A 21497-nucleotide genomic window follows, 5' to 3' on the forward strand; every position below is an offset into this window, starting at 1 on the left:
CTTCTCACTGTGTTTTGTCTTCCACGCGTAAAACCACGTTTTTTTGTTTGTTTAACCTTTGAGCTTGGGCCAGAATAAGTTACACTTGGTCACATAACTCTTGAGGAGGAGGAAAAAAGGCGGCAATTCTTCTTTCTCAAAGTCACAAAATGAACACTTACAGGGTTTCTGTGTCTTTTTTCCCCCTCCTCCCCAAAATAAATAAGAATCAATGTTGCCTCTACACAGTTATTAAACAGAAGATATATCTAACAGCTTATTTTTTTAAATATATATATATGTATATATAAATAACCAAGACCTAATAACTGAAACACAAAAAAAAAGGTCCCCATCCACCCAATCCCACCCTCCTCCCCTTTGAAAACAAAAAACCAAAACCAAAACCAAAACCAAAACGTTATAAAAATATCTTGCAGTAAATTTTAAAGTTTACAGTAGCTTCGTGATTAAGTCTCCCATTGCCCTGACTCCACCTTGTCTTGCTCTGATGAACTAAGTGCCAGTGATTTTGCACACACACACACACACACACACACACAGAGGAAATAAAACCCAATATAAGTCTCTTTTCTTCCTCCTCTTCATCTTCTTTTTTTTTTTCTTTTTTTTTTCTTTTTTCCTTTTTTTTTAAGAAAAAAATCACCCAAGCCAACAAATGAAACTGGTAACTTAAAGAAATAATAATACTGATATCAATGCAGCACTAGTAACACAACAATTGCCTCTAAATGCAGGGTGTGGTGGAGGATCCAGCTGGTTGAAGAAGGTCCCAGCACGGTGGCACAGTGGCAGGGAGTTGACAGGTGGGGAGGAAGGTGTCGAAGGAGGAGCAGCAGTAGCAGCAGCAGCAACTGTGCCTGGTGACGGGAGAGACAGTCCTTGGCAGAGTCTTGTCCCTCTTCTTTGCTACCAGAAGTTGCCTTTTCCCTAAGTTTTAATGTTTTGTTTGTATGTGTTTATTCATTGAACCCCCTCTCCCTCCTATGTTTACTCCTTTCCCCTTCCAGCAGGTTAAAAAGCAAAATGATACAGTATAAAAACCAATTAGTTTGTGTGTGTGTATATATATATATGTATGTATGTATATTTATACATAAATATACACACATATATACATGTATATATAAAAAAAGGGGGCAAAAGAAAAGGAAAAGGTGGTGGGGAGAAAAAAAGAAAAAGGTAAGAAAATCCCTTGATGAAGCTCCCCAATATTGTCTTGGTTCAACGCTTAGTTTTGAGTTGCTCCTGGCTGGTTTCTGATGAGAACGTGCTCTGGATTCATGGAACACTGCGCTCCCGCTACACCCGTCTCCTTCCCCACACCCTCCCTCTCCGGGCTGCGTTCACCTGCGCGGACAGAAGTTGCCAAGGGTAAATAATTCACTCCAACAATTTGCAACCTCCTTTGAGCCCAGACTCTGCAATCCCATAACTGAGCAGATCTCTCTTGTGGAGCACCAAAAAAGAAAAAGAGAGGGGAGAAAAAAAACCAGGCGTGCATTGGGGAGGTGTTTGGGGAGAAGTGGGGGAGAAGCCCACTTCCTGAAGGGAGAGGGGAGGCTGGGAACCTCAAACAGGACTGGTCCTTGGACAGTCTACATCGGTTGCCTTCCGTCAACAAGTGTCCGCAGAGCACAGAAGGTGAAGCCGTGGCTGACATGTTAACTTTTCGGGATAATTCCTGGTAGCAGAGCGGAAACAAGTGGTGTCGTCAGAAACACAGAGAGAGCATGAACAGAACAAGAAACAAAACAAAAGAAAACAAAAAAAAAAAAACCAAAAAATCAGGAAGGAGAAAAAAAGCAAAACATTCAAAAAAAGGGAGGAAAAAAAAACAACTGGAAAAAACCACAACCCAAGATCTGGTGAACTGGGTTTGTCATCTGTGCTACCTTTTCTTTTCTTTCTTTTCTTTTCATTCTTTCATTCGTTTGTTTTTGTGTTTGTTTCTGAGATATATATTATATATCATATATAAATATATATATGTATATATATACAGTCATTCCTTCATACAAAATTTGTCTATAGACAGTTTTGTACTGTTGTGGCAAGGTATATACATCCTTCTAGTTTAGAGGCTAGCTTGCTAAGGAATATTCTTTCATTCTTTCTTGCTTTTTTTCTTTTTGTTTTGTTTTGTTTTTTTTTTGTTTTGTTTTGTTTTGTTTTTCTCTAAGTTATTTAATTTTTTATGTGTTTATTTAAGGTTGGTCTTGTAGGCCGACTGATGAGACCATCTTTGCCTTGTCTTTGCCAGCAGGGTACTTATTGTCTCCTCTAGACCCATAGTCATTAGAACCGGAATCGCTCCGCTTGCTGTTTGCGCTATGCTTGGTTGGCGTGCCGGGGGGATGGCTCACCTGCCCGTTCTTCTCGTCTGAAAAAAGTTGTTTAATTACGTCAAAGAAGTTACTCAATGGGCTGCCTGGGTACACAAAACAGAGGAGACAAAAAAAGAAAGAAAGAAAGAAAGAAAGAAAGAAGGAAAAAAAAAAAAAAAACGAGAGGGAAAGAGAGAGAAAAAGAGGAGAGAAAGAGAGAGAACAAACAAACAAATGAACAATGGGGTTTTTAACGAGAAGAACATGATGAGGAGATCCAGAGCCACGTGCGTGGGGGTGTGTGGGGGATGAAGACAATGAGAAGGAAGAGGAAGAGTGTTTAGGATGGGACACCTACAGAAATAAAGAACCTGGGAGTATAAAGCACCTAGGGGAAAGGTCCTAGTTTTTTTCTGAGTGGGGAAGCATTGCTGTCTCACCTAGAAGGAGGAAAACAGTACCACGTGACTGAAATAGGTCAGCCCATTACTAGGATTCACTTGGCCACTCCACACAGAAATGTCAGTGACTGTAATGCTGGACACAGGCAAATTCCATCCTACTGCTGCTGTTACAAACACAGGGTATTTCCATGTGGTGCCCATCAGAGCTTTGCTTTGCAGCCTTGCTAAGCTCTCTGTCTATACCAGGCATTATGCTTTCCGTGCTTGCATTTTATTTCATTCTGGGTATCTCCTTGCCAACCTGTCATGACTAAGCCTGAAGCACCTGAGTGGTCCCAGGGAAGCAGCACTGGGAAAATGAAGTGTGGCTGAAATGAGTGTTGCCATCTGCATGTGTGATCTGTGGTTTGCACTCGCAGGCTTCAGAGCACCTCCAGATCCTCCCTACAACAGGTACCTGGAAATGAAGATGCTGAATGTGGAAGTAGGCTGTTATGCATCTACCTGTTTCTGGGACCTGACAAGGTCAAGACCTACTACCTCACTGTCCTGAATTTATCATCTCTCTGTGACACAGTCTCCACGGCACTGATACACATTCCAGTGCAGTTAGGAGCCAGAGAGGGAGGTAGAGCTGTGTGCTACTGCAACAGGCATCTCCTTAAGCCAGCCTGTAGATTGGGCTGCAGTGTTAACAAGGACTGGAAACTGGGCACATGAATACAGCCTTTCGTGCCATTTGGACCTCCAGGCAGCACGGTTATATGCTCTTAATCTAGTTCTGTGTTGAGGGTGTGTGGTGTTTACCTGAGGAAAGGCTCTGGGGTGCTACTGAGGGAAAGGGACCAGGTACTTCTGGAAAGGTAGCCTTTTTTTGGAATTTCTAGTCCCTTTTCATTTTTTTTTTGATTGGGGGATTAATCTTTATCAGACATAGGAGGGGTCATACTAAACTCTTTGAATATGGATATTGAAGGTGTTTTTTATCTGATGTATATACCATGGAGGTGATGCCTGTTCATGATCATTAAAACCCCATGATGGTTTTCTCAGTATGGGGACTGTTAGCTTTACTGTTCTATCAGATTCAAATCATTTCTACCTCCAGCTCCCAAAAGGAAATGGGCTCCTTGTATTTGCCTTCCAGTGTGATAGAATGCTGTAAAGAGTGGAACCTTTCATCCCCAAGATGGGAACATTCAGTCAGGAGCAAAGGGCTTCCTCGTAGCAGAGACTGGTGGACACTGGTGGCTTGGGAATATTGTATTCCCCTTCACTTTCGTTCCAAACACAAGTAACCCAGTAACTACAGCAGGCAAGTACTTTCTGTGCATGGCAATTCAGCTGAAGAGCTTGTTGAGTACTTTCTATTTCTCTAATTGAAAACGCTAGACAGACATCAACTTCTTACACAGAGAAAGAGTATTTGTGCTCTGCAAAACTGAATGTGTTACTCTTTTTTTTCCTGCCCTGTGCTAACGAGGTAGTTGCTGCTTTCCTCTGCTTGTTAACAGGCATTGAGAAAAATCACATGGCTGGCAAATACAGTGAAGGATCCTAATCTTATTAATCTAATTCATTCCTTGACTTCCTGTACCTGCTGCTTTGTGGTTAATATTCTGCTTGCCCTGGTTCTGTCACTCAGTTACACTAAAGCCACAAGCAACATGCTGTGCGTTTCTGGAAGGGCATCATTCACCCAACTGACTGAAGCCTTAGTGATGGGCACAACCAACCAACCAGGCAGAGCACACATCTCAATTTCTGACTAAGAAGATAAAGGCTTTCATAAAGTCAGTCACTTTGGGGTCAGACCTCCCTGAGCTCCACCTGCTCCCTTCCACATGCATGCAAATGCTTGGGAAAGGAGGTATCTGCTCCACATCTATGACATCTACGTCAGAGATTTCCCTAAGCCTCCCTGAAACTGTTTTAGGTTTGTGGGCACACACTCTGCACAGACTCCTTTTTATCAACTCAGACTCATTTCTACTTCTTTTAGGTGGATACCATTTTTCAATGAAAAGAGAAAAAAGAAAGCAAACACTCAGCCTTGAATGCAGGAATGTGGGCAGATCTGGTTCTCAGGTGGCTTTGGACCCCTCATCTTCATAAGCAAATGGAGTCAGCAGAGAGAATGAAAAAGAGCACTGAAAAAAATGCTGGAGAGGAAAAGACTGCTAGGTTGGGAGAAAAGAGTAGGGGAATATCTCCAGTTATTCAGCTGAGCAGTTTATTTAACAAGCTTAGAGGGAAAGATGAGGGCAGAGTAAGCAGGGCTCTGCAGGAACTGGGAAAGTTTTTCATTTTCATGTAGACAGGAACAGTGACAAAAGTACAACTTGCTAGAATAGAGCAATAGAACACTTTAGAAATTATACATCTTGCATTTGCTGAGTCCTGATACAGAACTTTTAGTCATCCTACTAAAATATGCAGCCCATGTTTCATCCACCCTTTCTCCTCCTCACGCCATACTGGCTTTCAAGTGCCTGGAGATTTATTGCAGCAAAAGTATTTAACAGTCTGCTTTTCTTTGCCTGTATCACTACTGGATTCCTTACAATCAGCATTTTCAGTCAAAATTTTAATGGGAGGTAAGAAAATCCTTAGGGATCTTTAGAGAGCTACTGAAAATTAAATAGGCCATTTCACTAACCCTTTCCTTCCTTTGCCTTTTGTACTTGTAATTAAATTGTAAGTAATAATGGTCTCCTGTCCTGGCAGTCAAGAAAAAACTGATCCTGGGCTGGTGTTCACACTGCTCTTTGAATAGACAAGGAGTTCTCACACCTTTACTCTGGAGATACACAAGAATGGGTCAGCTATGCTGGAAGCATGAAAATGGTGCAGGGTGTCGCTCCTGTTAGTTGTCAGTTCCCTTTGAGGTTATAAATCCAGTAAAACAAGACTTGAAAATGCAGGCGATGATGGTTTAGAATAGGTTTTTCAGCAATCTTCCATGCCTAGCATTCAGTGCAAGATGTGTCATAGGCTCTTACACCTGTAAGTCCATCAGGGGGCCTCAAAAAGGCTGCCTTTCTTATTTCAGAAAGTGAGATGACATCCCATTTCCTCTGGACAGGGATGAAGGTTTGGCTTAATGATTCTTCAGAACATCCCTGGTGTTTCGTGCACAGACTAAGGTCTTCTTTCCCCTTGAGACAAATGTTCATCAGCACAGAGCAAAGAAAGCAAGGGTGAGAAACCAAGAGAAGGATCAGAGGCAGGAGGGGAGGCTCAGAGCATTAGGTTTATGTCTGTTAGGAGGAGATGGATATATGCAGTTTTGAGTTAGACCAAGGAGCTGTTTGCTGCAAGATGGGGAAGGGGAATGGGTTTGGAAACAAGCACTGAAGCTTATGAAAGGGTCATGTATTGAAAGGATGCTGAGAGAAATATATTTATGGAGAAGGAACTGGTTTGGGGCACCTGTGTACAGCACTGTCACAGCCAAATACCACAAAAGAAATCAAAACCGTGAATGGATTTGGACACAAGAAGTGCTAAGAGGAAGAAACAGGGCTAGAGGTAGACACAAAAATATAGAAGGAAGCTGGGCAGGCAGTCTGTATCAACCCTTACAGTCCTCAGTATTTCATCTGCTGTTCTTAGGAAGCCTGTCTTGACACTGACCTAGCCCCAGTGGTGTCAGCACCTTTCGAAACCAAGTGGAAGTGGAGCACTCAGATATGAGAGGAAGGAGAAAATGACGGGAATCACTCCAGGCACCTCAAGTGACACCAGGAAAGGATGCACCTTGCAAAAACCCTGCTCTGACCTTGCAAAGACCCTCACAGTCCTCCACAGAATGTAACAGGAGGTGGTGAACAAGCAGGTTCAGGACAAGCATGGAGGCTTTGGTTACTGATTAAAGTCTGCTTTTTGTAACATTTTTAAGACAGTCAGATAAGGACTTGGCCCTCCTTTCATTGAAGCAAATAGCAACATTCCCATTGACTTCACAGAAGCAAACCCTGAGGCACTTCCTTCTTCTGTGAAACCATCTCTCTGAAGTCTGTGTATTGTTAATGCACTAATCCTTGTGGTGCTGAACACAAAAGTTGCACAAAACAAATATGCCATCTGTGGGATTATCCTCTACCTTTCCTTTCTGTATGGCCTGAGATATTTTGGGTTTCTGCATATTTATCTTGGGCTTTGGGAGAAAGTGAATTGGAAAACATAGGTCTCCATTGGGAAAGGACACCTCTTCTCAACCTGACTTCTCTTATTTCTTCCCTTATTGCTTTCATATCCTTCCTGATTGTCTTCTGCCTGCTTCTGCTACCGAGGTTTTCTTCCTATAGTTATTCCTTACTCTTTAGCTCTTGTCTTTTTCATCCCTAGGTTGCTCTGTGTTTTGATAGCAGCTGTGGTTTCAGAGAACCATGTAACAAAAATCCAACTTCTTTCACATAAAGCATTAAAACACTCTCTTAATGGGTGATAATCCGTTTCCTTTCAAATTAGTTTTGCTACTTTTATAGAGTTCTAGCCCTCTTTGTTGAGATGAGGCCTTTTTTTGTCTGTTTGCTCGGTTTCTGTTGGCAGAGTCCCTTCTGCCTTCAGAAACAAATGACTTAAAATATAGAACTCACTGCAAGAGTATATGCAGTGAAAGGCATGACAGAAAGATAAAGTGGCCCATTCCTCTTTGTTTAGTTGTAGTATCACATAGGAGTCTCCTTCCAGACTGAAGAGACCCCAGCCTAGGCACTGTACAAATCCAAATGAGACAGATGCCTCACCCAGCTCACTAACTACTGACAGACAGTCCAGGGAACAACTCCAGTTTCTTGGCAGGAAACCTGAATTGCAGCTGGGAAAGGTGACTTACTTTCCAGAGTCCTTAGACTCTGCCAGTAAAAATGCCAACTGAGAACAGTGTCTGCAGGAACAAACTGCAGAACTGCTGCAGAACTGGAACTACTCAAGTTTACACACAGCATTGGCACAGGTATCCATGCCACCAGCAGGTGGGAACTTCCAATTGCTACTCATCTGGGCAGACCTGAACAACCGACCTGACATTTGAATGCTCTATAACCCATCCTTGTTCTTACTCCCCTAAAACATCCCATCTCCTCTGCAGGAGGGTGGCCCAATATTTGTGTCTAGCCAGAAGCATCCAGATGGCCATTCTGCCTCAATCTTGCACATTTTTTCCCTCACTCTCATAAACACACAGAGAAGCTGAGATCCCGTTCAGCCTCTCCTCACAGACAGTATTACTGAGACAGGTAGCTCTGGGGTAATGAGTTAAGGAATGGTGAACACAGGCAGCAAAGCCCCGAAGGGATGAGGCCCATTTCCTTGCTGCTGCCTCCTGCAGAGCCAAGGCATGAGTAAGGAATCAGAAACCAAACGTGTCTGTTACTGATGAGAAGCTCCGGCCAATCCAGCACCACCACGTAATGTTCAAAAAAGGAGACATGATGATGGAGAGCAGGGAATCATACATTCATTTGGACAGCTGGTGGCACTGAAAGAGCAGGCAAGGATAGTGGTGGGATGAAAAGATGCCAGATTCCGTTGTGGAGTCATGCTCTTCTGGCAAATTGAATAGTAAAGGTCTAAGCCTATGAAGTTTTTATATCTGCCTGTCCTTTTATACAGATCTGCCTGCACAAGTATGTGCTGAGAAGGGAAGCTGATGACCCACACCTGTAAAGCCACAGCAAATGATAGATTTGTTGCTACCCATTCTCCTAGAGATTTCTGCAGCTTCATTCCAATTTTTTTTGCCTATAAAAATGCCAGAAATGTATTAGCACTTAATAATAAAATTTTGATCTTTCCTGCCAGATGGATGTTCACATATTATTATGGGTTTCAAGTTCTTTGACCTGTTCCTAAGGAGAGAGATGACCTGTGCATGCTGTTGAAATGTTGGTTCCCCATCTCCACTGAATAAATCACTTCAAAATATGATCTAATATTCTGGGAAGGCCATCTCAAACTTAGCTTAGTACAGCAAACAAGTATTTCCATGTAGCTTCCTGGAACACTGGCTATCATAAATAAAGCACTGTGATCTTAATTAAGAGTGAGATATCTGTGTTTTCTATATTAGATGTTTTTATTACAGAGAAAGAGGAAAAGATCTTGTATTGGATAGTAAAAATCTAACCATAGCTGTCAAAATAGGATCTGACATGAATCAATAGGATCTCACATGAAACAGTTCAATACATCTGGACTAATTTTTAGTACCAAGTTGCCTTTTTTGTGGCTACCTTCTTCTACAGGGCAAAATCATGAGGCATGAATTGGAAAAGAAATGTGTCCCCAACATAACACTAGACTGAAGACTACATACAACTACAGTACGTGGGAGTCAGCCATTCCTTTGGACAGCAAAAGATTCTGGCAGAATGGGCAGGGATAACTGGTAAACCTGGCTTGAACTCTTTAGAACCACTGAATTATCTTACTTACTGCAATCCACCCATTTTGAATGAATATGTGATTTCTCAGGTGGGTCTTCTTCCTTTTGTCTCTCAGCTGGGTCACAATTTGAACTGGAGAGTCAGCCATGGTCAGAAAAACCAGGAGCCAGCACATTTTTCAGGAATGTTAATAAAAACCCATTGTTCTGACCACCTCATGGTGTGACAGTGCTGAGAAGAGCCTTTCAGCTGGGAGGGCAGCCTATGTTTTTTTCTGCAGGTTTTGATATCAATATTTCTGCCAACAGTTGCAACTTTTTGGATGCAAATCACCAACGTCCTCTTCCATCAAACAGCTACTTTGTGAGAAGCAGGATTACTCTAATTAATGCCAACATGGGTCAGGATCACTTCCAAGAACACCCAGTCCAGGTATCTGCTGCTGTTACTAAAAACAAAAACAGACTCTAAAATGAGCACTCACAAAGGTACAGGCTGCGATTGCAACCCAAATGTGATGTAACCACTTTGAAATTACAAAAATGTTTCCTAACTTCTCGAGTAGCTTGGGATGCTACTGACATGGGCTTGTGTCTGTATGAATCAAACTGTGATTGCAGGGAGCTACAAAGAGAAGCCTTTACTGCAGCGCGGTTCTCTGTCTGCAGAGGATAACTGGCCATGGCCAACAAGATCAGATGGCTCTGAATAGAAAAAATGTGAAGTCCTAAACACTGGAAGCAAAAGCTCTGAGAGAGATACATTGGAGAGATAGGAAAGGCAAGTGGATTTGCTGTGCTTTGGTTTGATCAGATCATTTTGGTTATAGCCACTGTACGCACAAAGAACCAAAAAGCTTTTTGTTTAACTGGTGACAGGAATCCAGGTTTTCAACTGTAAGCAGCAATACAAGATAAATACTTAAAAGTAAACATAAGGCCTTCTTTGCAGCTTGCACAGGGTCTAAGATTCTGCAGGAATGTATGGTTGTGCAGTACCTAACATGACAACATGATTTGACTGGAGCTGCAGTAGCTATCCATACTAACCTTCTCCTCCTCTTACCATCACCCTCTTTCCATGATAGTGCCACTGATGTAACTGAAGACTTTATTGAGAATCATCAGAGATGGAGAATAACAAGCAAAAATTGCCTTACTTAGAAGTAAAATTCATCCTCCGATAGTGGCAGTGTGGACACTGGGAAGTTTACAGTCTTTCTGGGTTAATCTCAGAAGGTAAAGTGGAGGATAAGGCAGGCTTTTCAGAGCTTCCTGTCAGCAGCAAGCACCTTGGCACAACATACTTACCAAGGACTCCAAAAGACTGGGAACGGCTGGGAAGGGGAGCTATCAAAAGTTATGCACCAGCCCTACTATGGAACCAATCACCCAAAGAAATTTTCAGCTCACTACATGAAAGATTTGAAGTCACTGAAGTTTGTGAAGAGAGACTCTTTCCTGACCAAAGACTGCTGAAGTGGCACTGTGGGGCTCTGTGTGGTGTGTATCAACAGCTACAGATCCAATGTGTTCAATATACAACGAATGATACTTGCTTTCTAATTCCCAGCTTTGTGGTTGAAGCTGGAGGGCTTTTCAGTTTATGTATTATCTTGATTTTTATTTTTAATGTAAATGCTCTGCAGAACCTATTGGAACCTTAATTATACAACCTATTTTTCAGTGAGATAGACATAAATACCAGATTAGATGGCAATAAACTGTTCTCTCAATCCTGCTTCAAAAGAAACAGAATCCAGCTTGTTCTTTTACAGCTGTGCTGATTTTATAAGGCTTAATGGCAGCACATAAAGTGGTAAAGCTTATTCGTCACTAAACTGATTTGGCTCAGAATACACACAGGAATAGATCAGCTAAAGTATCACTCCTGTAGATGTTTTTCAGGTTACAGCTGCATTTTATATGCAAATATTTTAATTTTTACAAGGTAAATATAATCTTATGAACAGACTTCATGGAAACCAATCTAGTCTTTCTGACAACAGCAATGCCCCGCTGAGATGGGTGAAAGCATAAAATATTTCACCTCAACATGCATTTCAATTTATTATGAGCCAAATTCTTTTCTTCTATTGTGAAATACTACGAGTTGGCAGCAGTTTTCTAGTTTGCACAGGTAGGGTTGATGCAGCAGCAGTTGTGTCATTTGGATATTGGCTGCTTCTGTGACATACCTCAGCTGTTCAACATTAACTTGTTTCTCAATGCCAGTGGCTGTATGAAAAATCACTTCTCAGACTGATGACCACTGCCAGCAGAAGATGAGATAATATTTAAAAGACTAAGCAAATTTGCTTTGCTGTTAATTACAACATTCAGTGGTTTATAGTGGGTGAAAATGCTCCTCATTCCCACCAGAGCTTTCACATGGCTGAGCCAGGCATAAGGAACCTGATTAGCTCTTCCTGCTCCAGTGTTAACTTTTTTTGCAAGAATGACCTCCTGTGCCCACTGTCAGAATACGGAGCAACAACGAGGTCAAACCCCACAGAGAATACAGTTTTTCATACACTATTTGTTATTACTAGATGAACACTGTGTCAACGTCACATGGGTTTCTGATCTTCAGAACCACAGAAGGATGGTTTGCCAGAAATAGGCTAAATAGGCTCACACTGTTCCCTGTCACTCCCCTGTCTAAACCATGGGTGAGCTCCAGCACATGAAACAGCTCTTCACTCATACAGGAGGGTGGAATTCAGCATGGTGCAGCACTGTATACTGTTTGTGAGGTCACCAACTGCAATGTGATTTAAAGGAAGCAGCTCCATTAAACCCCTACAGGCCATCCTGTCTCTTCTCTCTCTCTGTTTCTCTGAGTGTCTTCTGTCTGTGCTGTAGCTGCCACAAAACAGTCTCCCTGCTGGCCTTCACCTTGTCCTCTTTGTCCCTTGTTGAATTGCTGCTGACACAGTGACAGCTGGAGGGCCTGCATGAACTGTGAGTGAGCAGTGATGCTCTCTATCTAGAGAATGCAGGGTATTGGCTGGTTATCTCTATAGCTCAATTAACTTGCAAGCAATCAGCAGAATCAGCATGGCAGTACTTTTGTATGATGTGAATGCCAGATCCAGGCAAGAAACAAAGTCTTGAGGAAAAAGAGGGATTTGCTGTCTGATGCCTTCAAGAAGCTGAAGGTCTGAAATGAGTCTTCATGAGGAGATCAGAAAAGTCACCTAAGAATTCAAATGAGCCCCTTTCAGAGCAAAGGAAGAACTCCCACCAGCAAAGCTGCAACTTAAGGGAAAGAGATTGTCTGAAGCACAGGAAACAGGCCAAATTCTGCCTCAGTCACACATGCATAAACCTAATATTATCCCCACCATGACATCTTCCCTTTATGGTTACAGACTCCAGAACAACTCCAGAACAACTTTCTTCAGTTAACAAAGGGATGGCGCGGGAGCTGCAGGTCCAGCTGGAGAGCAGCACCAGCTCAGTGAACGCTTCCCCAACATCTTGTCTTCCCTTTCACAGAGGTATCTGAACTCAACCTAGATCCCAGGATGGAAATCTAAAGAGAACAGAGTTCTCTCATACAGAATCCTTATGTACAAGACATGAATAATAAGAGAAAAACATCTCTCACAGTATTTGGGTATTTCCACTATTGTATTTGGAGCAGTGAGTAGGGGCACAAGTAATGAAAGAAAGAATACAGTCCATGTGTGCACAAAGGGGAGGGAAGGCTAGGGACAAATAAACCAAAATTCATGTGACCCCAAGCAAGCTGAGCTGCAAGTTTTCCAGAAGTTTTTTTTTTCTTCCTAGCAAAATTACAAATCTTCAGTAGGCTCACTACTCCTCCAGCTAGAGACACAACATCCTTCCCCAAGTCCAGACTGGAACTATGACAGTTTACATTAACTAAGTGTCTGACATAATTTGCAGTGTGTCTTATGAAGAATTTAAAAGGGTCAGACCCCAAGGACATCTGGGGAAGAAGGGGGTGGATGCAAAATGGAATTAAATAACACAGCATTCCTGTCTCAACAAATAGCAGGAAACCAAGGGAGACAGCAGCTAGCAGGGCAGCATTCAGCTTCACTGCAGAAAAGGGACTGAAGAATCATGAATCAACAGCAGCAAGTAAAGAAAAGAGGAAAAGAAAATCAGGAAAGAAAAAGAAAATCACTGGCCTGGGTTACAGTGAGAGAGGGTATCTCAAGTGTAACACCACACATTTGTGCTATGAAGGGGAAAGCTGTGGTGGAGCCTGTGCATCTGTACATGGGTGGGGAGGAACAGAAAAAGGGATATGTGCTTGTGTCCTCCAGGTGAGTGAAAGACATAGGGGGTTGTTACAGGGTGGGGAGTCTTGAAAAGAGCGTGGGAGAGCAGGGATAGGGAAGGGAAGAGGTGCAATAGGACAGGACGGCGCATTATTATGTTGCTCAGCAGGGGCTGGGGAAGGTGAAAAGGCAGAAGGGAAGGAAGTTCTTACCACATTTGGAAAGTCTGCCAGTCATCAACTCCATACAGTTAGTGGTGTCTGGATCATAGAACGGAAAGAGGAGGGAGGGAGGGAAAAACATAAAAAAAGGTTTCCACACCTCTGTGCATAAAGTAGTAACTTAGCACATTATTACCTGAAGCAGGAAACATATACACATCTTGGTGTTTCCACAACCCAGGCCAAATTCTGCCACCCACTCTATGCCAGTGCAAACCTGGCCCTGTGACTGAGAGTGGAGCTGCTTCAGTACTGCTGCCTCCACTCACCCCTTTATCATAGTTACAGGTATTTATGAGATGTGGGAAATACTCTGCCACCACATTAGCAAACTAAAAGCCTTGAATACAGTGTTTCACCTGGCTAGCTTTGCAAATTAGCCTGCAACAGCCAGGAAATGTTCAGCCAGCTCATATATCTACATCAAAAACCTGGAGAGAGGGAAGAAATCTAGCACTGTGCTATTGGACATGGAGTGAGGCTACTTGTATGGCTCAAACCCATCTTTTAAACCCCAAAGGATAATGTCAAAGTTTCAACCTAACGCTCTCTCATTCAAGTGTAATCTCTGACTGGTCTTGCTTTCAAGGTCAGTATTCACAGGCAATAGAAGCACTTCTGGAAAGGGTGGCAGAATCTGGCCCTAAGACATTACTGTTCACTTTGTGTATAGCTCCATTGCCACAGCCTCTGGGTGCTTCTTACTCAGGTGCAACAAGCAGAAGGAGCTCCACATGTCAGCTTTAAAACAGAAAGGACCAGCCCAGCTGGACACTTCCATGTGGAACCTGCTGGCAAGCCAGATCTGCTGCTGTCAGCCAGTATTCCCTTGCATTTGGGATCTAAATCACTGTGTTCCTGGGCAATGTGGAGTACTCACTCCTGAGCAGGTGGCTACCAGTTAAAGCACTCAGATCAATCTCAGATCTCCTCTTGCCTGGGCTCTTGATGAACACTTGGGTATTCAAGAAATAGGCTTCTTGGAAACATGCACACATATGCTGAAAATCCCTAATTTCCTCCTCCCTATCTGCTATAAAGTCTGCAGGACAGAGGGAAAGATAATTTCCCAGCATTCCTCCCCTTAAATATTGGGAAAAGTAATTTCGTAAGAGTGGGAAGGGGTGCTGGATATGGTTGGGTGAGCTGAGCCCATGCTAGAAGAGCATGGATATGTATCTCTTCTGATGCAGCCAGGCTTGTGCTGCATAGATCATCTGGGAAAGCATGGAGTAGAGAGGGCAGCTGCTTGGTCCAGTGACACTGGCCAAAGCATCTAAGCAGTGGTTACATGCTCTCCATCCCCAAGGCTAAAGGTGGGCTGGCAGAGGTCAGTGGGAGATGATACCCATGGAAGTTCTCCCAGAAAGACACAAGACTGAGAGAAAGATAAAGGGGAAAAAGGACAGAGGTGAAGGAGAAAAGAGCATTCCAGACCTGGAACAACATAAAAGAGGTGTCAGAGAGGCCAGGAGTTTACCTGCCTTTGAAATTCATTGGCTGGTCTGGCAGAGTGAGGGCAGACTAAGACCCCAAAACACATTTCTCCTGAAGATGCCTAGCAGGTTTGAGAAGTGCCCACAGCTGCTGCTCGAGTCAATGACTTCACATTCATGGGTCTGTATCATTTTTTTTCTTTACTAACTTGGAGAACTTTGTTGTCTCGTGGCTTTTAGTGGTTCCTGTCCAGCCCCCTCAGAGTCACCTACCCCTTGCTGTAATGCAGTGTGATGAAGGTCTATAGTGGTAGACCCCAGAGCATTCACACAACCATTAGCAGAACCTAGCTTTGAAAGAACACCTAAGAGCAAAGAAAATCTCAAATATGACCAGAAGACTTTTTCTGACTCCCATCTCCAACACCTGGATTTTTCCCCTCAAGTATATTCAGACTGAGTGGCCACACAGGAAGAAGTCTGGAAACAAAAGGTAGTATTTGGATAATGTCAGAGCAAGTAAACTGGCTGGTTACCAAGATCCTCTTGAAATTGGTATTTCTGTTTCATTCTTCATTTTAACAAATTAAAAAGTAATCATGGCTCCTTAAGTTAATACTGCCTTTTTTCCTAAGTCAATTGCAGTCAGCACAGCTGTCTTCAGTATTTAAAGCCAATTGTGTCACAGGTCTACATACATTAGTTGTGTGATTAGAATACAAGCTGACAGATCTACACACAAAAAAAAGATTCTAACAGAGACTTTTTGACAGCATAATATCTTGGGGTCTGGACCCCATTCTGCTCCCAGAAAAGTAAATTTGCATGTTATAGAATTAGTTTTGATGGATAGGGAAAATTTTTTGAAATATGAGACCTCAGAAAAAAATCAAAGGAACCCTAATAAAACCTCTAATTTGTCCTTCTTAAAATTTTTATGTATAACTATACTTTGAATTATCTATATTATCAGGGCTAGTCCCAGGAACTGCACAGGAGTTTATTTTTACTTGTAGTGTCCTTCCAACACCTCATCAGATTTTTTCCCCAATTCCTAAGGCAGAGACAGTATGAGCATACAGCTCATACTGCATCACTTGAAAGACTAACAGTGCTACTGTGTCTTCAGCTTCTCTTTTATAATAATTACTTTAATACTTCTTTCATTTCCATCATATTGTAACATCTGCTTTAGTAAATACTCTATGTGATAAAGTATTCTATCATTTTAAAGTAGAATTTTCATTCTAGTTAGAAAGTCTTATATTCTTGCCAGTCAGCTTCTGCTCATGGATAGTAATCCATAATCCAGTGACTGTGGGATCCAGGTGTCACGAGAAGTGAATAAAGCCAGGGTCCAAAGGCTTTTAACTGTCTGAGAAGCACTGATGGGTCATGTAACTGCATTTTTAATGTGTCCTGTTTAATTTTTTAATTGAAACATAGTGGCAGTGTCAGCTCTCAATCCTTCTGATGATATTTTATAGGAATTGCTGGAAGTCACTCACACTTTGGATTTGACCAAGACTCCTTCATAAATGACACCCAGTTCATTAGCAGACAGCAAATGCTTTGGTTAAAATAAGACCTCCCTTCAAAAGGCCAAAGAAGCTCTGAATGCATTAAAAATTATTAGTGCTCTGTGGAATTTTCTTTCCCAATTTTCTAATCTTTAATTTCTATCCTACATAAATTTCACAAGGAAGCTTCCTGGTTTGTGATGCTTCTGATATCTCTGAGTTTGAGGCCTGTTCCAGCCTGGGAAATCTCACGCAAACAGCTGCTCCTCTGAGATCTCCAAATCCAGGGCTGGATCGCAGAAAGCACTGAGCAGCTCCTGCCAGATGCTCATAGTCCCCAGTAAACACTTCCATTAAGGGAGATGATGTCAAGGGAGCCACCAGCTCCTCTGGTCCAAGGCAGTTATCATGCAGATTGAAATTCCCCAGTGTTTTTGTGCTTATTTGAAATTCTCTGTTTTCCTATCAAAACTCTGGAGAGCTTGGACTTTTTTCTACATGCTTTATTTCTGGACTACCAGTAACTATTTCAGTTAATTTTAATGAAGGCTGTTCAGTAGTAATACTAAAGCTGTTTAGCAAAAACACAGTGCTCTGCCAATCCAACCAGGCATTACAGGCACTTCTTGTAGGTGGAACTATGGTAGCAGGGTGAAGTCATTACCCCAGACACTATAAGAGTGTAAGACATGAAGGCTCACACAAGATTGCAGGAACACGAGAAACGTGGGACCTGAATGAACCCCAGAAAAACTGACCTGCAATCCAATTCCAAACTGGCATTTGCAGCGTCCTTGTTTTGTGTCTGCAGCTGGAAGTTTACCTTGCAAAGCACTTCATTTGCTCCTTACTCCCTTTTCCATCTTGATAAAATCCTTCACACGTTTGGAAACTGTAGGTTTCTTACTATTTTTTTTTGGTAGCAATTTGCCAGCCTGCAGCTCCTGTGAGCCATAAAATACCTGGAATTCACAGATCAGTGCTCTAGCAAGAATTTGCATTGCCCTGTTTTGAAGCTGTACATGGTCTCTAAACACTTGTTTATGCTGATGAAAGGCACTTCCAGCAGTAACACTGAGATGCTCTGAACTTTGAGATGTCAATGGTTAAAATCCAATTGAAGCCAATAAATATAATAAGGAAATAGAAAAGCTTTTACCAAGAAGTTATAAAGGTTATTTCAGTATTGCTGATTGCCCAGAACATGGGAAAATGGGAAAAAATCTGAATATGTAGCACCCCATACTAAAAACCAGAGCTCAGAGAAGCAAGAAAATATTAGGGAAATAAAAATTCCTACCCTGTGAACGATCACAGATGGCTTTTGCATGTCCCTATTCACCAGCTGCTACTATTACTCTTTCGTGCAAAGGCATCAGAGAAAAACAGATTATGATTTAATGGAAAGAGTGCTGGGCTGAAACAAAGGAACAAATCTGAGATATCGTCCTCCATGGAGACAGATCCTTTTATCCCAGCAAAGGGCAGTCTGCCCAGGGACTTCTTAAGCAGAGATTCTGAGTATAAGGGCCCTGGATGGAGCCATTCATGGACAAGAGACAAGGCTGACTGCTCTCACAGACAGTGAGACACCCTCTTGATCCCAAAGGGGTCCTTTCATGGTCTCACTGGGGATAATGGCTTCTGTGATACCAGTAACAAAAACACATGGACAACTATTCTGGTTCAGATCAAAGGCCAAAACCATCTGAGAGTCAGACTTGATGATCCTTGTGGGTCCTTTTCAGCTCAGAATATTCTGTGATCTGTGATCTGGTTCTCTGTCTCTATCAGCAGCCCCACAGACATGGAGGAGTGAAAGAGCAGGCCAAGCATACAGAACACTTCCTCCTACCAGTGCCTCACTCACCACTGTCAGGTCAGAGATTCCCTGAGCCTGCTGTGGTTTCTCTGTTTAGCAAACCCATAAAGATTTTTGTGCAGGAAGTTATCCAGCTTCCCTGTGAGTAAGAAGTACTCAGGGGAAGATGAGCATCTGTAAGCTCCTCACATTCAGAACCTGCTTCAGTGAGGGGTTCCACCAGCTCTAGATTACATGAAGACACGCTTTCCAATGGCTTTTTTGGTACTTGGCTTCCACTATCTTAGGCTGGCCTCTAGTTTCATTAGGAATAAAAAAGGAACAATCAATCCCTATCTATGCAAGTCATGAGTCCTAGACCTGGTATTGTCTCAGCAGTTATGGCACAGAGGTCCTGAAACAGTAGGATACAAAGCTGATATGTTGCACTGAATTTGTCCATCTAGACAGTGGATTTTAGAAGCATTACATTAACTTTTGGAATGGATTTCATTTATTTACACTTCTTTTCAGGTAGGGGAGGGAATCTATTTTCCTGCTTCAGAGTATGCCAGAAGAAATACGCACAGCCAGTCTTAGAAAGGAAAAATTGAAGTGAATGAAAGGATATATGGAGGAAGGGATATTATAGGGTGCTCAAGTGTGACACGAAACACATCTGCCTAAATCAGGTACATAACAGGCTCACACACACACAGAGATGCATGGGCAACATGACATCTACAAACACTGTTGTGAGCTGGAGGAATGAAAAAGAAGAAAATGCGTTCTGAAACCCAGGCAGGCCGGCTCAGGGGGCTGGGATGCTGCACAGCAGATCAGAGGGGCAGCAGAGAGAATGACCCTCACTGACATAGGTTCATTAGTCCTTGCTGTTTTGCTTTATACTGAGTTCGTTAAATCTTCCCCTTCTGCAGGTCTCCCTTTACATGCATGCACCTTTCAGAGATTGTTTTCATCACCCCACCTGTAACAGCATCAGAACTGTAAGGCAGGAGAGACAACCACACACAGGATGTGTCTGTGCACAAGGAGCTAGGAAAAGCTCCAGTGCTGAAGCAGTGCTGCTGGTCAGAGACAGCACCATGCTCAGAGCCATGGAGGAGGAGAGTCTAAGTGAAGGTGAGCTCAATCTGTTGCAGTAGTGGACTGCCTACAGAGCATCCTCAAACCATGAACCTGAACAGGGCCCAACCACCACAATCCCTACGTGGTGTTCAGAGCTGGGAATATGGCAGGAGAAGAGAAACAGAGAAGACTTTGCCTTGTTTCTAGTGAGAAATGCTGATTAATTCCATGACAATTTCTAGGAAGATTCTGCACATGTTTCCGACCAGACACCCAGCTAAGCAAGGTGCTGAATGTGAACTGGGGCTGTCCTTTATCCCTTTACTTCCCCTTACTCTCAGTGGCTGGGGATGTGAACTATTGGGCCACCCTACTTTGATGCAAAGGTTGTCTCTTTTTTGGTAACGATCTCTTTATTTCCCTTCCCTTCCTTTTCTCTTTTTCTTGTATGCTGCTCCAACCTAAAATTTTCAGGTGGACTTCTCTCATTTTCAAGAGACGTGCATATTCCTAATCAGGTCAGGTGGCGTGACACAGAACAGTTTGGCACTCTGTCTCATGAGCTGTCTTGCCTTGGTAAGTCCCCAGCCAAGGGAATTCTCATTTTTAAATTTTAAGAGACCAATAATTTTGTTTTTACTCCATGTGGAGTTATCTGTTCCACTCTGGCATTAGAGGTCAGGCTGGGGTCTCCCTGCTAAAACAATATTCTCTCATGTAGCTTTAGGCAGTAGAAATAATATAACTTTTCCATTCCAGAACCAGAGCAAAACTGTAAGTCAGACACATTTGTCACAGCAGAGTATTCTGAAAACATTTTCCTGAGTCTTAGTCAGATGAATGGTTTTTATTACTGTTATAATGTGGCTTTCTTAGGGAGATATCCTGCTTCACATGCCAGTGTGCAAGAGGGTTCAAATATTTCTATAGAGCCTCAGTAGCTAACACATATTAGGGTGAAGAAGTTAAGAGAGATCATCAAGTTATTAACTTTTTAAACATTTTTTCCTCACAGGAAAGTAAGGATACACTTCATTCCCTACGAAACAAGGAATGCTTGAATATTGTTCATATTCAGGAGTAATATGAAATATGTTTAAAAGATGCTTTTCTATCTAATTCCCCTCACTCCCACTTAGCCCCAGCATTTCCCAAGAGGAAGGGCTGGCAGAAAATTCTGGCTGCTTCCTTGAGTTTGACTTAATGTCAAAAGTCTAGACAGCAAAAACCTGAATCAGCCATAGTTATAGTGTCCTTGTTTTCCCTGCTTCCGAACAGGATAACCCATGTGCTGGTCACCATTGCATTCCAGCATGAAGCAGGTCAGGCAGTGCTGGAGGCCAAAAGCAAAGTGGACACTAAACAGAGCATATTTCTCTGTCAGGTACTAGGCACACACACTTCTAGATGGAGCTGTTCTATCTTTGGATGCTAAAGCCACACTGTTAGACCAGAAGGATGTAACCCATATGTGCAATGAACCAAGGACATCTGGGACTTAATTGTAGGATTCAATGCCAACTTAACTCCCCCACTTTTGTCTTGGCTTGTTCACACAAGGGTCAAGAACAGAATTTGGCTCTAAAGAATAATATTTATTTACTTCCTTTTCATCTCTCACTCCTCCTGCCTCACTGTGTTCTGCTGCAGCCTCTGCTCTCCACCTTGCTCCTATTTATTTATTCCCAGTATCTGCACATTCTTTCCTCTTTTCCCTATTTTTCCTGCCTTGACACATTCCCAATAGCTTATCTGCCTTAAACTTTCAACTTTCACCTTCTTCTTTGTTCTGTCCTTTTAGAGGATAGAAGAGCTACCACTGAGATTCTGTGTGTGTGTGTACAACCACTACAGTGTTTCAGAGTGAACACCTGCTGCATAATGATGGGATGAGGCTGGTTTCTGTATTATCAATTCAGGCTGCCTGCACATCCAGATTGATGTCATTGCACAGGGTCACACACGTAAGGCTTTCTCTACCACCACGAGGAATTGAAATTTACTTTTCAAATAGATAAAATATAGCTTCTGCAGAACCTTAGTATATAATTT

At 42.5% G+C, this 21497-nt stretch overlaps 1 protein-coding gene across 2 annotated transcripts in view; it reads right to left on the bottom strand.

The window, feature by feature from the left end:
- Window positions 1-366: 366 nt before the first annotated feature.
- Window positions 367-21497, bottom strand: part of BRSK2 (BR serine/threonine kinase 2) — a 310856-nt gene continuing 289725 nt past the window's right edge. The window contains exons 18-19 of one of the 2 annotated variants that reach the window (XM_069016975.1): window positions 2367-2431; window positions 367-1684 (exon numbers count right to left, since the gene is read on the bottom strand). In XM_069016975.1, the coding sequence (XP_068873076.1) occupies window positions 1232-1684; window positions 2367-2431 (518 nt within the window). In that variant the 3' untranslated portion in view covers window positions 367-1231. Of the gene's footprint in view, window positions 1685-2207; window positions 2432-13590; window positions 13639-21497 lie in introns of those variants that run through there. The other variant, XM_069016976.1, reaches the window with a different exon arrangement.

This window comes from Aphelocoma coerulescens, chromosome 5 (genome assembly GCF_041296385.1).
Source record: "Aphelocoma coerulescens isolate FSJ_1873_10779 chromosome 5, UR_Acoe_1.0, whole genome shotgun sequence".
NCBI classification, from domain to species: Eukaryota; Metazoa; Chordata; class Aves; order Passeriformes; family Corvidae; genus Aphelocoma; species Aphelocoma coerulescens.